At 35.6% G+C, this 15,227-nt stretch overlaps 1 protein-coding gene across 7 annotated transcripts in view; it reads left to right on the top strand.

Annotated features, from left to right (window-relative positions):
- Zranb3 (zinc finger RANBP2-type containing 3) overlaps nucleotides 1-14,720 on the top strand; it is a 224,187-nt gene extending 209,467 nt beyond the window's left edge. For all 7 annotated transcript variants that reach the window (XM_048812202.1, XM_048812201.1, XM_048812199.1 and 4 more), the window contains 4 exons: nucleotides 6,218-6,328; nucleotides 7,362-7,752; nucleotides 11,856-11,987; nucleotides 13,229-14,720. In XM_048812202.1, coding sequence (XP_048668159.1) covers nucleotides 6,218-6,328; nucleotides 7,362-7,752; nucleotides 11,856-11,987; nucleotides 13,229-13,327 — 733 coding nt within the window. In that variant the 3' untranslated portion in view covers nucleotides 13,328-14,720. The remainder of the gene's footprint in view (nucleotides 1-6,217; nucleotides 6,329-7,361; nucleotides 7,753-11,855; nucleotides 11,988-13,228) is intronic.
- The last annotated feature ends 507 nt before the right edge of the window (nucleotides 14,721-15,227 follow it).

The raw sequence follows: 15,227 nt of genomic DNA, 5'->3' as shown, positions 1-15,227 counted from the left end.
AATGGTATGGGGCGTGGATGATTAAATAAAGTTAGCACCATTCAGTGAAAATGTCTTCAACTGTTTCAGTGCATGGCATCAGGTACATCTATGTGTCAGAACAAGGAATGATACTTATGATAAGTTGTTAAGAATAAAAATAAGTATTAAAATAATGATAGAAATACAAACATCTACTTGCCAGTTTTGACCTGGAAATTCTCTGGAAGGACACCTTAGAAACTCACTAGAGGTTTCTCTAGAACAGTGGTTCTCAACTGGAAGCAATTTTATCCCCCCCCCCACCCAGGGTTGCAATCTGTGGAGACACTTTCAATTGTCATGACTAGAGAGTGCGACTAGGGATTATCTTGTGGTACAGTTCCAAGATGCTCATGAAAATCCTTCTGTAAATAGGTCTATATCCCCAAAGAATTTTCTGTCTTAGAATGCCTATAGTGCTACTGTTGAGAAATCTTTCTTTAGGGCATAAAGTTAGGTAGTTTGTGAAGGTGAGAGTCACTTTATGTTTTATGCCAGAATTACAAACTCATGACTAAAAACAAAACAAGAACCTGAATGAATGAATGAGGTTAGGTTTAAAACTAGAAAAGGATGAGGTTGGGGCTGAGATGATGGCAAATTGGAAAGTGCATAACCCATCTAAAATCACTCAAGTTCAGATTTAAAAATAAAATACTTTCTAAGCCAAATAAAACTCTCTGAATGATTGGGTTTATCCATAAGTTGTAAGTTTTGTCCTCGTATCTAAACTCTTCTGTACTAGTTTAATTTTCCCATACTTTATATAACAAATACAAATGAAATGTGTGTGTATACATTGTACATATATGTACATACATGCCAACCTACAAAAGTATACACACACGCACACTTAATGTCAAAAAACATTCCTATTTTATTTTTTTCAATATTTCTTCCAATCCTCTCCACTTTTCTCATTTTTGTAATTGATCTTCTCTTTCTTACATGATTGTAATTCCCTTCATAACTGAATTTACAGCCCACTCCAACCATTTCTAAGTGTGCTATATTTTGTTTCTTTATCAGATATGGATGACCACTTAAAATACTAGCTGAGAGAGATGACTGATCATGTATAAAAGGAAATATGAACTCATAAAATCAATATAAACCAAGCTCAGACCCACCACATTTTATAAATGGCATTTATAAAATTAAATATAGATGATATGTTTAAGCTGTATCTTGTAGTAGCAAGCATCAGATGAAATCATTAGATTTGTATCTGTAAGAGCTCACTCTGGCAGCAGTTAGGAGATTAGATTAAAAAGGGCAAGACTTGAAGTGAGAAGACAAGAAACATTTATTTTCTATTACTACCATAACAAATTACCACAAATTCAGCATCTTAAAACAACACAAACTTGAGGCTATGGTTATGGCTCAGTGGTAGAATGCTTACCTAGCATGTGTAAGGCATTGGGTTCAATCCTTAGCACCAAATATAAATAAATAAATAAAATAAAGGTATTGTGTCCATCTACAAACAAAAAAAAATTAAACATATTTTTTATCTCACAGTTCTAAAATAAGTCAGAAGTCCAAGTTGACTCTTGCTGATTTTTCTGCTCTGAATTTTAGGCTAAAATCAAGGTATTGACCACATGGACTCTAATTATTAGGCTTGGATAAGAACCCATTTCCCAGCTTATTCAGATTGTTGGTAGAACTCAGTTCCCTGTATTTGTAGGACTGAGTTCCAGTTCCATCCAGGCTGTCAGCTGGTTGTCACCATCAGCTCATAGAAGACTCTCTCTGGTCCTAGCACATGAGCCTCTGCATATCAGGGCCATCAACAGAGTGTCACATTGTTCTCTGCTTGGAATCTGTCCTCATCTTCTGCTTTTAAGACTTCCAGTGGGCTGGGGATGTGGCTCAAGCGGTAGCACGCTCGCCTGGCATGCGTGCGGCCCGCGTTCGATCCTCAGCACCACATACAAACAAAGATGTTGTGTCCGCCAAAAACTAAAAAATAAATATTAAAATATTCTCTCTCTCTCTCTCAAAAAATAAATAAATAAAAATAAATGAATAAAATATTTTTTTAAAAAAGTTAAAAAAAAGACTTCCAGTGATTATATTGAGTCCACCTAGTAATCTCCCAGTCTTAAAAATCAGCAGATTAGAAACCTTAATTATATCTGCCAAATCCCTTTATAGCATTACCTAGATGAATTTATTGAATAGCCTGATAATAGAAATCTTAAAAATTTCCTAAATATAAAATCTTAAAAATTCTCTTACAAGCCAGGCATAGGCAGCACACATATTTGTAATTCTAACAACTGGGTAGGCTGAGATAGGAGGATTGAAAATTTGAGGCCAGCCTGGACAACTTAATAAGACCCTATCTCAAAATTTAATAATGCAAAGGTCTGAGGATGTAGCTAGTAATGACAACAACAAAATTTTATCTGCCACCCCAAATTAAAAGACTCCTGATGAGGCTCTCTGTTAAGGCATTAGCAATGGGAGTGGAGGGAAAAGAATGAAGAGAGCTATTAAGGATATGTATCTAGAGCCCTTGGTGTCTGAATAAAGAAATGCAAAGAGGGAGGCCTCCAGGGAAACCAACTTAGCAGAGCCACAAATGCTACCCCCACAATGAAATGTATACACCTGCAGAGGGGAGGTACAATCAGGAGCACTCTGATTCTTATAGCAGAACCTCAGTAAGTCTCAGTATTTTGGAAAATCATATATCTCAGAAAGCAGGTATGAAAGATAGGGCTGAACAACAGAAAGTCTGTATGAGGAGCAATTAGACCTTGGATCTCTTATCTCTCTCATTACTTTCTAGAGAAACCAAACTAGAGAGCCTCCAGACTTGGAGATAAGGAGAGAAGCATTATACTGAAAAATGAAACCATACTATGTATATAACCAGAGATATGAAAAATTATGCTCTATATGTGTAATAAGAATTGTAATGCATTCCGCTGTCATTTATAAATAAATAAATAGAAAAATGAAACCCCTTAGACCCATTTCTTCACTTAGCTTCAAGAATACCAGCAACCACATTTTACTTCCTAGGCAGCAAGGAGGAGGATTCATCTCTTTAAAATATTAAGTGGCTTTAAAGAAAAAAAAAAAAAAAAGAGGTAGTTACTGAGTTTGGAAATTCCCCCAAAAGCTATGGTTAGGTCTCCAAGATTATTCTTCTATGATTCCACCAATTTGCAGGCCTCAACCAAGCTGAGGTAGCTTCTGGATGACTCACTCTTAGATGTGAATGGAAGCCAAAGCCACCAGCCATTGTTGTTCCAGAGATAGGTATGATTTAGTGGGAGAGCAGTTATTATTAGAATGCCAACTATTTATCCTCTACCTATAAGTGATCTGTAATACAGGTCAGCAACCCAGAACCCAGGACTCTATCCATTAGTGTGGACCACTTTCCAGTGCACAATTTTCTTGTAAAAGATTGCCATATTCCACTCCCATCCTTATTCAGGAATTAATTTAATTTATGACATTCTTTCTTCCCTATTTGCAAAAAATGACAAGTTGGAATATTTACATGAACTTCCTAGCAAACATTAATGGAAAATTAAATATTGGCAACTTGCAACTAAGTTTGAAACATTGTCAGCTTCCTTCTTTTGGGTCTATTGATCTGTTTCTTATGGTTTACAAAAACTTACGCTTAAAGCTTAAACGTTTTATACAAAAGAAAGAGGTTATTTTTGGTTCCTAAATCTCTGGCCAGATTTCTCAGCATCTTTTAAAGTTACTGAATAAGGTTTCTAATCTTTTAAACATTGAATAATACCTGAGGCAAGGCTAATATCCTATTGCCCCTCAAAGCTAGGAAGGTTTTTGAGTACATTTAAAATCCACAGAAAAACTTTAGCAAAGAACTCTTGTCAAGGGAATAAAAGGGTTGGGAAAAAAAGTGAGGGGATGTTGAGGAAATATAGGAACTAAAATGTCAAGTTAAAGAGCTCAAATAATTCACTGTGATTTAACTTCTTTTGCTTTAAGAAACACACACAAGTGGAAATGCAAACATGTGGAAAGATACCTGTACACACATTTAAATTTATGACATTAAAGTCATAAGGAGATACCTATTACTATTAGCAGAGATTTTTTAAGTGACATGGTTGCACTAGTGAAAGTGTGAGAAAACTTCCTTTTGTTGCTGATGGAGATGTACACTGGTACAGCCTTAAAAATACCCAAGACTTTTAACCCAGGAATTCTATTGTGGAGACTTATTTTACATATACTTTATGTGTATAAAACATACACACACATACATATACATACATTGTTGTGATAACAAAAACTAAAAATTACTAAGAGCCCATTAGGTATAATGGTTTATCCAAATAATTGGCCAACATGGAACCATTAAAAAGAATAGAGCAGGGCTAGGGCTGCAGCTCAGTGATGGAGCGCTTGCCTCACATGTATGAAACACTGGGTTCCATCCTCAGCACCACATAAAAATAAATAAATAAAGGTATTGTGTTCACCTACAACTAAAAAAAATTAAAAAGAATAGAGCAACTCTGTATGTACTGATACATAAAGATCTCTGAGGTGTAGATTGAGGCAAAAAGAGCAAGGTGAAGATTAGTGTCTACAGTATACTATCATTGATTTCTAAAACTAAAAAGTGTAATGGGGAGGGAGTGCTCGTGGACATAAGTTTCAGAAGTGGGGAACTGGATGAAAATATTCTACAATCAGTGATGATGGTATCACAACCTTGTGAATATATTAAAATGCAATAAATTGTAAGCTTTAAATTGAGCAAATTTTATAGTATATGATTATAGGTCAATATAAATGCAAAAATAAATAAAAGGTACACACATATACACAGAAAAAATTAACTGTTTCCCAAAAAAACTTACCAAAAACTGACAACAGGGTGAATTCTGGGATAGAAATGAGAGGAAAACTCACTGTTTACCATGTAAACTGCTGTATGCCTTTTAAGTTTGAAACTATGCCCATGTATCACCTAATCAAAAATAAATAAAATAGTTTATAGGAAAAGGGAAATCTGTTTATCATTAAATAGTCCTTAATAAAATAAAGACAGATTTCTAAAATATTACCTATAACTGCACAATTCCATTGTGATTTAACTCTAATTTTATTGTTAAACTGCCAAATGAAGATCTACTCAAATATAAAGAAATTCATATTTAATTTAATTTTCTAGAAATCTACAAAAAATAGGTGCAAACTACAGAGAAACTGGGCCGAGCTAATTAGGAGGAATTAATTGGGTAATTGTATTCCCCATCACCTTTAATTAGAATTACTTTCCTCTTTACTTTCAGTCCCTAAACCATTGTGTCGTATTGACATTGCTGTGTAATAAAGTTCTGAATCCCACATTACTGGCTTTGTTTCAGTAAAGTTTCCATAAACCTTGTATGAGCTAATACTAATGGGAATAACCTTGAGATTGTAGGAAATGTGATAAAACTTGGTTAACTTAAAAAAAAAAAATCACAGGGCTAGGAATGTAGCTCAGTTGGTAGAGTGCTTGCCTCGAATACACTGGGTTTAATCCCCAGCACCACACACACACACACACACACACACACACACACACAAATCACTTTACCCAAAACACTGATGATTTAGGTGATTTGGGGAAGCCTTGAAGAGAAGGTCAAGAGGGAGGTAAAAAATGCACTTGGAAAGTTTCTGCACAGCCTGGCAAGCAGTTTTCTTTAGGCTGTCAGATATGCATGTATTTGGTCATTTTTTATCCTCACACCCACTTCTTTTTTTTTTTTTTTTTGAGAGAGAGAGAGAATTTTAATATTTTTTTTTTTTTTAGTTTTCGGCGGACACAACATCTTTGTTTGTATGTGGTGCTGAGGACACAACCTGGGCCACACACATGCCAGGCGAGCATGCTACCGCTTAAGCCACATCCCCAGCCCATAAATTTTGAAAATTGATCCAAAAGGTAGTAAATGACTCTTGAATTTCTTAGAGAAATGATTCTTGAGAAAATGAATCTGGAAGAGAGATGTTTTTCCCACATAATGGTCAATGTAAAGGGTGAACACTACATTTCCTAATTCTAGTATTAACACAAAAATGGAATAGTATCTTTCTTTTGCTCCTACTGCTTTTGTAAGGGGCATCATGAACATGAAATAGAGAAACCTTTATGTGAGGGATGGGAAATCTACTTAACATGTAATTGTTCTAGATATATAACCAAAGAAGATGTTGCTATAGCCTCGATGGACAAGATGAAGAATGATGGGGGCCATGTCCGTCTGATCACAAAGAAGTCTGGGCCGTGCGTCTATTCCACAAAGTAAGGACATAAGTACTAAGAATAGTACCTTAAATTTATACATTAATTTTTGTAATAATACCTCACCTTTGTGTGGTCACTTTAGAGGTTACAAAGAGCTTTCACATTTTAGTAGCTCTTTAGTCCTTCTAACAACACTGTGAAGCAATGAATTCATTATCTTAGGATTAGAGACAAGGAAGAACTCTGACACCAACTGGCCTAAGTGGCCTGTCTCAGACCTGGATGGAAGATGCCAGGAGACATGAGGTCAAAACTGGATTCTGCCCCTCAATCTTGATGTCTTTCAACCTTAAAAAGCTTATCTTTTTAACCTTCCAATGACCAACCATGAAAAATAAGCAAAGCAATTATTGTTACTTCACAGTGTAGGACTCTGCAACACAATCAAGTACTGTGCCTTTCCTTTGTTTCTAATAAATTGAGATATGTCCCATCATGTTTCATTTCTAATTTTAATTTGATCAACTCTAAGCTTTCCCGTAGGAGACATGATATTTAGCAAGCCTTTTGTTCTAATTCCTATCAGCACTATCAGCTACATCACTCCATCACTTTTTGGTTATAAAAATTCACTACATCTTGTAAGCCAGCAGATACTAGACAAGTGTTAGTATGACCTCTTTGGCCTAATGAGGTATATGACGGAGTATAGTTAGATAGCAGGATAGCCACTAAACTTTAGTTGGTGTTTCTCATTAGCCTGTTCTTTCCCAGCCTAAAGAAGCATTTCTTAACTTCTCATTTTCCAACTTCTCCAGATGTTTCAAAATCCATTTGTTTAACATAGAAGCATCTAAATTCTCAAGAGAGGCAGCATATATCAAATCAATTTTTGTAATACACCACTCTTCTTTGCTTGGCATGGCATATAGAGAGCTGACTACAGCTATTTCATCTCCACACTAAATCACAAAATGTGTGGACCCTGTATTACTACTTATCAATGTAAAAACTAAAAGCCTTTATTTGAAGCAATAACTTTGGTATATACATTTGTTGGTTACCTATTCAATGTTTTGTCCAATTATAGAAACCTTCTTGAAGATGGATCCTGTGTCCCACTTCCAAATCCCTCCACAGCACCAGCTGATCTCAGTATAGCCAAAGGCTATTTGCAAGCTGTGGATAATGAAGGAAATCCTCTTTGCCTTCACTGTCAGCATCCCACTTTCCAAACTAAGCAAGAGTGTAAAGCAAATGCTTGGGATTCACGGTTTTGCTCCCTGAAATGTCAGGAAGAATTTTGGATTCGATCTGATAACAGTTATATGCGAGCCAGAGTATTTGAAATTGAACATGGTGTGTGTCAGCTATGTAATGTGAATGCACAAGAACTCTTTTTATGTCTGAGAGATGCACCTTTAAGCCACAGGAAGAATCTTCTGGATGCCACCTGGACCTCAAAACTCCCATTGGAACAGGTAAATTGTAATCAAGTAACAGAAAGTATCTTTGTACTGAGTGATGACTATTGACTCATTAACTTTATTTTTTTTTTAATTTTTTAACATGGGCATTTTCAAGTATATATTCAAAAGTAGAAAGAATAATGAACTTATGTTCCCATCATCCAGCTTTAATGGTTTTATCCACATTTGCCATTTCTTTCTTGCCTTACTACTACTACTTTTTTTTTTTCTGAAATATTCTAAGGCAAATTCCAGACAACAGTTTGTTATTTTCATTGTGTATCTCACAGGTACAGACTTTCCTCTTTCCTTTCCTCCCCTCCTTCCTTTCTCTTCTTTACCCCTTTCTCTTTTTTCCTTTCCCTCTCTTTTTCTCTCTCCCTCCCACTCTTCTTTTTTTTAAATACAATCCCAACATGAGTTACAACACCTGACACAATTACAATTCCTTAACTATAGAGAGTTTATGTTTGGTTTCCTAGATCGCCTGAGAAATGTCTTTCTATAGTTGCTTTATTCACATTAGGATCAAAATGTGGCCCATATATTGTTTTCGTTGTTGTTGTTGTTAGGTCTTTTATGCTCCATTTAATCTATGAGAGCATCCCATCCTTTTTCTTATATTGAAGAAACTTGATCATTTGCTGAGCATGGTGACACATGCCTATAATCCCAGTGACCCAAGAGAATAAGGCAGGAGGATTGCCACAATCAAAGCCAGCCTCAGCAATTTAGCAAGGCCCTGTCTCAAAATGAAAAATAAAAAGATCCTGGAATATAACTCAGTGGTAGAGCACCCCTGGATTCAACCCCAGTATTGCAACACAAAAACAAAAAAGAAACTGGATCATTTGCCTGTAAGATTTCCTACATTCTGGGTTTGTCTCCCTCTGTTCTCATGGAGGTGTTTCATATGCTCTTATATCCCCCCAATTTTCTGAATGTTGTTTATAAGATCTAGAGACTTGATTAGATTCTAATTCAGTTACTTTTGGGAAAAGATCTTAACAGGTGATTCATTGCATCCAGAGGCACCTAAGGTCTAGGAGTTCCACATTTTCATAATGTTAATATTGAATGACAAGAGGCAAATGGATAACACAGAGCGACAATGAGGAGGCCATATTACATATGCATTTACATATGTAACATACATTTATGTATATTCATTCCATTGTGAAATGTACTTTTAAGCCAGGCGCAGTGGCACACACCTGTAATTCCAGCTACTCAAAAGACTGAGACACAAGTATTGCAACTTTGAGGCCAGCCTCAGCAACAGCAAGGCCATCAGCCACTAAGTGAAAGCCCGTCTCAAAATGTCTAAAAATAAAAAGGGCTGGGAATGTGGTTCATTTGTAAAGCGTCCCTGGGTTAAATCCCTAGTACCAAAGAAATAAAGTATTTTTGATAAAGCAGTTTATGACAAAATATTGTTTGTAGCACACTATCATCAATATTCATTTTGATTTTCTTTTCTTTTTTTTTTAAATAGGAAAGGTTTATTTTGGCTTATGATTTTAGGGGTTTCAGTCCATGGTTGCTTGGCTCCATTGTTTCTGGTCAGAACATCATGGCAGGCGAGTGTGACCGAGCAAAGCCACTCACCTCATGGTGGTCAAAAACAGGGAGCTGGGGGTATGGAGATTCCTTGGAAAGCTGGGAATGGAACCACCATTTGACCCAGCTATTCCCCTTCTTGGACATTCCCTAAAGACCTTAAAAGAGCGTACTATAGGGATACTGCTACAACGATGTTCATAGCAGCACAATTCACAATAGCTAGACTATGGAACCAACCTAGATGCCCTTCAATAGATGAATGGATAAAAAAAATGTGGCATTTGTACACAATGGAGTATTACTCTGCACTAAAAAATGACAAAATCATGGAATTTGCAGGGAAATGGATGGCACTATAGCAGATTATGCTAAGTGAAGCTAGCCAATCCCTAAAAAACAAATGCCAAATGTCATCTTTGATATAAGGAGAGCAACTAAGAACAGAATAGTGGGGAAGAGCATGAGAAGAAGATCACCATTAAACAGGGACGAGAGTGGGGAGGGAAAGAGAGAGAGAAGGGAGATTGCATGGTAAAGGAAGGAGACCCTCATTGTTACACAAAATTACATATAAGAGGAAGTGAGGGGAAAGGGGGAAAAAAACGAGAGAGAAATGAATTACAGTAGATGGGGTAGAGAGAGAAGATGGGAGGGGAGGGGAGGGGAGGGGGATAGTAGAGGATAGGAAAGGCAGCGGAATACAACAGACACTAGTATGGCAGTATGTAAAAAAGTGGATGTGTAACCGATGTGAATCTGCAATATGTATACGGGGTAAAAATGGGAGTTCATAATCTGCTTGATTCATTTTGATTTTCAAAACTCAGTTTGATTTCTGATCTTGTTGCTTGACAATTCTAAATTTCAGACTAAAGTAAAATGTGTAATTTTGTAGTGTGCTTAATTTAAAAGGAATACTCCTGAGTCACTGTTTGCCTACTAAAGTATTGGATGAATTCCTGACAGCTAGACAAATTATTTATTTACCTAATATTACCAAATTATAATAGAACTAATAATCATTTCTATAAAGATAAATTAGTGTCTTTGAGAACTAGAGAAATACACTATTTCTCTAATGACATCCAGAGTTCTTGAAAGATCCTTTGGTCTAACCAATGAGAGACATATTGTACCCATTCCAGGGATATCAGCCAGCCTCTACTTACTGTCCACTGTGTCAATGTGAAGCTTCCGGAAGATATCCAGTGAAATCACTAAGGCCATTTGAAAGCAACTGTCTAGAAAGGCAGAACTAATATGGTAGACATCTTAACAAAAGTGCTGTAAGGATGAGGAGCATAGGTGCTCAGATTGGGGAAGACCAGTTAGAAAGGGAATGATTTTTTTCAAAAGATGAATTTTGGATATTGAAGAGTAATGCCAAGTGATTTGCCAGTTGCTAGGAAAAAATTAAGAGGCCCCTTTTGAATTTTCAAGTCTGTCAGAGTAAAAGCTACTCAGAAAGAATTGGTTACAAAAGGCAAAACCAAAGGAGATTTTTTTTTTCCCCAAAGAATATGACATTTGCTTTATGTACAAGACTGCCATTTGTGGTTGCTTCTAAGAATACCAGTGAAAACAAAAATCATTATGTATCTTCTAACAGAAGTTGGGAAGTTCTGTACAGAAGAGAAAGTGAAGCAAGTAAAACAAAGGTCATCTGGACAAAGTTTACTGTTCCAAATGCTGCCTCTTGGGGCTCCTCACAGGTCAGCACTATCGATCAGGTCATTGTGCCTTTGGAGGATCTGACTTGCTTTCTTCAGAGTGCTTTAGAAATAATCTTGTGTTCCCATCACCAGCAGTCATGAAGTTAATTATACTTTCTTCCTTGTCCAAGACCAAGAAAATTAAAACAATTGTCATACTTGTCATGGTGATGTTTAAAAACTGCACTGCCATAGTGTAAGTTGGTTTTACTAACTCAAGTACAATGTTAAACACATCCCATTTTTTAATGTAGGTCATCACTGGTTAAATATTAAGTGTTCAAATATGGACTGGCCTACACAGTGACTGTTTTAAGGGGACATCTTTGTTTATTTCAAATATGCAAGTTTAGAGTTCTAAAAATTTAATTCCAGTCCATGGAAGTTCTCTGGTGAATAAAATAAAAGTAAGGGTGAAAGCTGTTAATATGAAACTGCCATTGATATAGTAACTAATGCATTTAGGTGAACTATTAAAGATTATTTGAGTCAGTAATATTAAGGAGTTTTTAATTTCCAGTCTGTTCTCACTTTTGGTGTAGTGAATATATAAACTAAAAGGTACAGAAAAGACAAATCTGTCAGGAGTCTTGGTATTTTATACTTGCTTATAAGTTTTCAAAATGGATTAGATAAGAGGAAAAAACTTTTCAGAAACACATTTTATTGCTTTCAAATTGTTAACCAAGAGGGTTTTTGTCAACTCACAATAAAAGCTATAAAAAACTACGCTAATGTATTTTCCCCATGATTCCGCTATATAAACATGATTACACAATGCAAAAACCAACAGTTCCTACAGTGTATGTTCAAAATTGCTGATCTTGTGTTTTATTGCAGCTAAATGAAATGATAAGAAACCCGAAGGAAGGACATTTCTGGCAGGTGGATCACATCAAGCCAGTGTACAAGGGAGGGGGACAGTGCACCCTAAACAACCTGCAGACTCTCTGCACGGTCTGTCACAAAGAGGTCAGTGGAGCTCACAAGCGGCTTTGACTCCATCCTAGGAAATCCAAAAGAAAATATGCAAACAGGTGTAGGTGATTATGTGGATAAGTCTATACCCCTGCTCTAGGGTCCAAGATGCATTTTTTTCCTTTTATCACTGGACACTTGCCCTTCTTCTTGAGGCCTATATAAGTTTTCAGTCACAGATGCAACAGAAGCACCTTCCCTCTTAATTCATTTTAGGACCAAGACATGTCACCACTATCTAGAAAAACATGAATACAACTTATTTATTTACAGTCTTGAAGAGAACCAGACCCCAAAACTGAAAGTTTTGTGAATTAGGGCAGTGATACATGTTTGCATATGACTAAGAATGTCCTAAAATATTGAAGAAAATTCATAAATTGTCTCTAGGACTAACTCAGCTCAACATGAAAGATATTATACCGCTAGTTTAAGTATAAAACCCATTATACTAGGTACATCTTTGTACAACCTGTTGCTTAAAATGGCGGTGTAGGGGATGGTATAGTATTGTTATCTACCAGGATGAATTTTTAACACACAGTCCCACAAAATAACCAATTATATTTATGGTTTTTAGAACCATTTGGATCTTTTGCCAGTGTTCATAAATGAACTCTTTTAATCCTTTTTTTAATATTTTAGATTCCACAATTTCTTCATAAGTATAATTTTTATATAAATGGGATCATATCACACAGGCAGGTTTTGTTTTTGTTTTTAGTTTTAACCTTCTTTTCTTTCATCCTTTCTATCTGGGTTCATGAACTTCAATTGGGAAAAATGTCATCTGATTTCTCAGCTGTACAAATTAATAGCAAATTCAAAACCTGTAAGAGAATTAAGAAATAGCCAAAGAAAATGTAACCTGTTCTGTAATTATTTTTTCAGAGTCTCATAAATATTTTATTTGTGGGATTGGCAGAAGAATCGAGTTGTGGTCTGGCTTATTTTATTTTCTACATTGGGTTATCTGTTGAGTTGGGAATGGCTTCTGGGACCTGAGAATAGGAAGTGGGAAGGCCCACTCCTTATCAGATCCTGGTAAAGCTAAGACTCCGGGCACTAGTCAGAGCTGCTGAGGTACTCTGCTTTGTGGTTTGGAACAATCCCTAATGGCTAAGCACTGGGTATAGGGGCAATGTAGATTTCATCTAGACTAAAAATACAGTTTTTGAGCTTCTGAAGCCAATGCTTTTTTGCTAATATGTGCACTTACATTTGTTACCTTTTAGAAAACTGCTAAACAAGCCAAGGAAAGAAGCCAGATGAGAAGACAATCTCTAGCATCAAAACATGGATCAGATATAACACGATTTTTGGTGAAGAAGTAAAGTAGAAAAAATATATGAATGGATGACAAATTGTCTACGTGTGGAAGAATTTTTTTTTAATATTTACTTTTTAGTTTTTTTAGGTGGACGCAATTATCTTTATTTTTATGTGGTGCTGAGGATCGAACCCAGTGCCTCATGCATGCCAGGCGAGCATGCTACCATTTGAGCCACATCCCCAACTCCACATGTGGAAGAATTTAATTTAAAAAAATTTATGTCTGTCTGATATTTTCAGAGTGAAAATTTTAGAACATAAATCAAGAATTTAAATTCCGGTTTTATGCTAAAATACTTTTAGTGTTAAATACTTTTTGAAAGTACTTAACCAGAAACTTAAATATAATGCTAAATATTTCCATGGTATTATATGACTTTATTTCTCAATTATGTTTCACCAAGATTTTGCTAGCTTTTGTTTCTCCTGCAATATGCCTTAATCACTGTATTTAACATAGATAAGTGTTTAAAAAATATACTTTTAATTACCTGAAAAATGCTCTTCTTGACTACTATTGGTTCTGGACCATCATAGGTGTAAATGGAATACTGCAAAACAATAAAAGACAATTTCAGAGGTAAACCATCATAATTTAGGAATTCTGAGCCAAGCATGACCAATCTACTTAGTATGCAAAAGAGACTTATTCATTAAATGCCTCCAAAATAGGGCTAAGGAATGTATTTTGGCTTTATTATTTTTGCTTTATCTCCCAGACAGTCATCTTTATTAAAAAGATAACTTTTAAAAATAAGCTAATCGTATTTAATAATGTTTGTGGATTATTTGGGTATTCTGGGTAACTATTAAAACTAATAAACAACTGAAAACATAAATGCCCCTTAAGCCTAATTTTTTAAGGTTTTTTTTGTTGTTGTTGTTGTTGTTGTTGCTTTTATTTTTAGCATGTACAACTAAACTTATTGTCAAATACCCTTTGATTCTTGATTCTCATTTTTGGTTTTTTAAATCTGTATTATTTAAAGTATATTTCTGGTACATCTTTTAAAAAGAATAATTATAAAACACTTTATATTAAAGCATAATTGGATGGTTATATGTATTTAAAAATATAATGATAATATTAAAATGTAAGTGACATTAGAAACAGGGCCTAATCCCACTATATATCATAATTGTAAGAGGAACAAGTTAGAACTACACAAACTACAGGTTCAAGGAAGCATTACATTCCCCAAAAGCACCTGTTTGTAGATACCACTTGGATATAAACATCATTATTTTAGCATTTACCAATTTTAATTAGTAGATGTCCTTTTAAAACTTGTTTTTAGAAAAATTATACAATCATGAATTTACCTTTCTGAATTGTCATTTAAGTTTATGGCTGTTTCATTGCATGAGATTAAATAGTATTGTTCCTTTTATAAATTAGGTTGGACTTTCTTTGGTCTCTTTTCTGCTTTGCTGGTCAGGCTCTTTACAGTTTTCTGCCTCATTTCCAGGTAACCTAGGATTCAGTTGACAGCCTAGCACAGCAGGCTGCCTTTTCTCCAACATGGGGTCTTTGCAAGTGCGAGTTTGGTCTAAGTAGGTCAGATTTGCGTGGTGCATGCTCTTTAGATCAAACCAAGGTGGTGATTCTAAGGAGAAAGTTCTCAGATGTAAGATCTGTATGATGGTTTGAGGTGAAATGATCCATGAAGATGGTTTCTGTGCCACATTTCAAAATTCAGATCAATTAAAAACACTGTAAGGAACAATGAGCATTTGCTACACAGCACATTGACTGGCTCACCCCATCTCTTCCTGACACATCTCAGAGCTGCCCTGCCTTCCCTGATTTTATCTGCTTCACTCGTGGGGCACATTGAGATGAAGACTTTGGGACTGAAAATAAAGGCAGAAATTTATCTAATAGCCAAAACCTAAGGCACA

The sequence above is a fragment of the Marmota marmota genome, unplaced genomic scaffold (genome assembly GCF_001458135.2).
Source record: "Marmota marmota marmota unplaced genomic scaffold, marMar, whole genome shotgun sequence".
In the NCBI taxonomy this organism is placed as follows: domain Eukaryota; kingdom Metazoa; phylum Chordata; class Mammalia; order Rodentia; family Sciuridae; genus Marmota; species Marmota marmota.
This window is presented reverse-complemented; position numbering and strand designations above follow the sequence as displayed.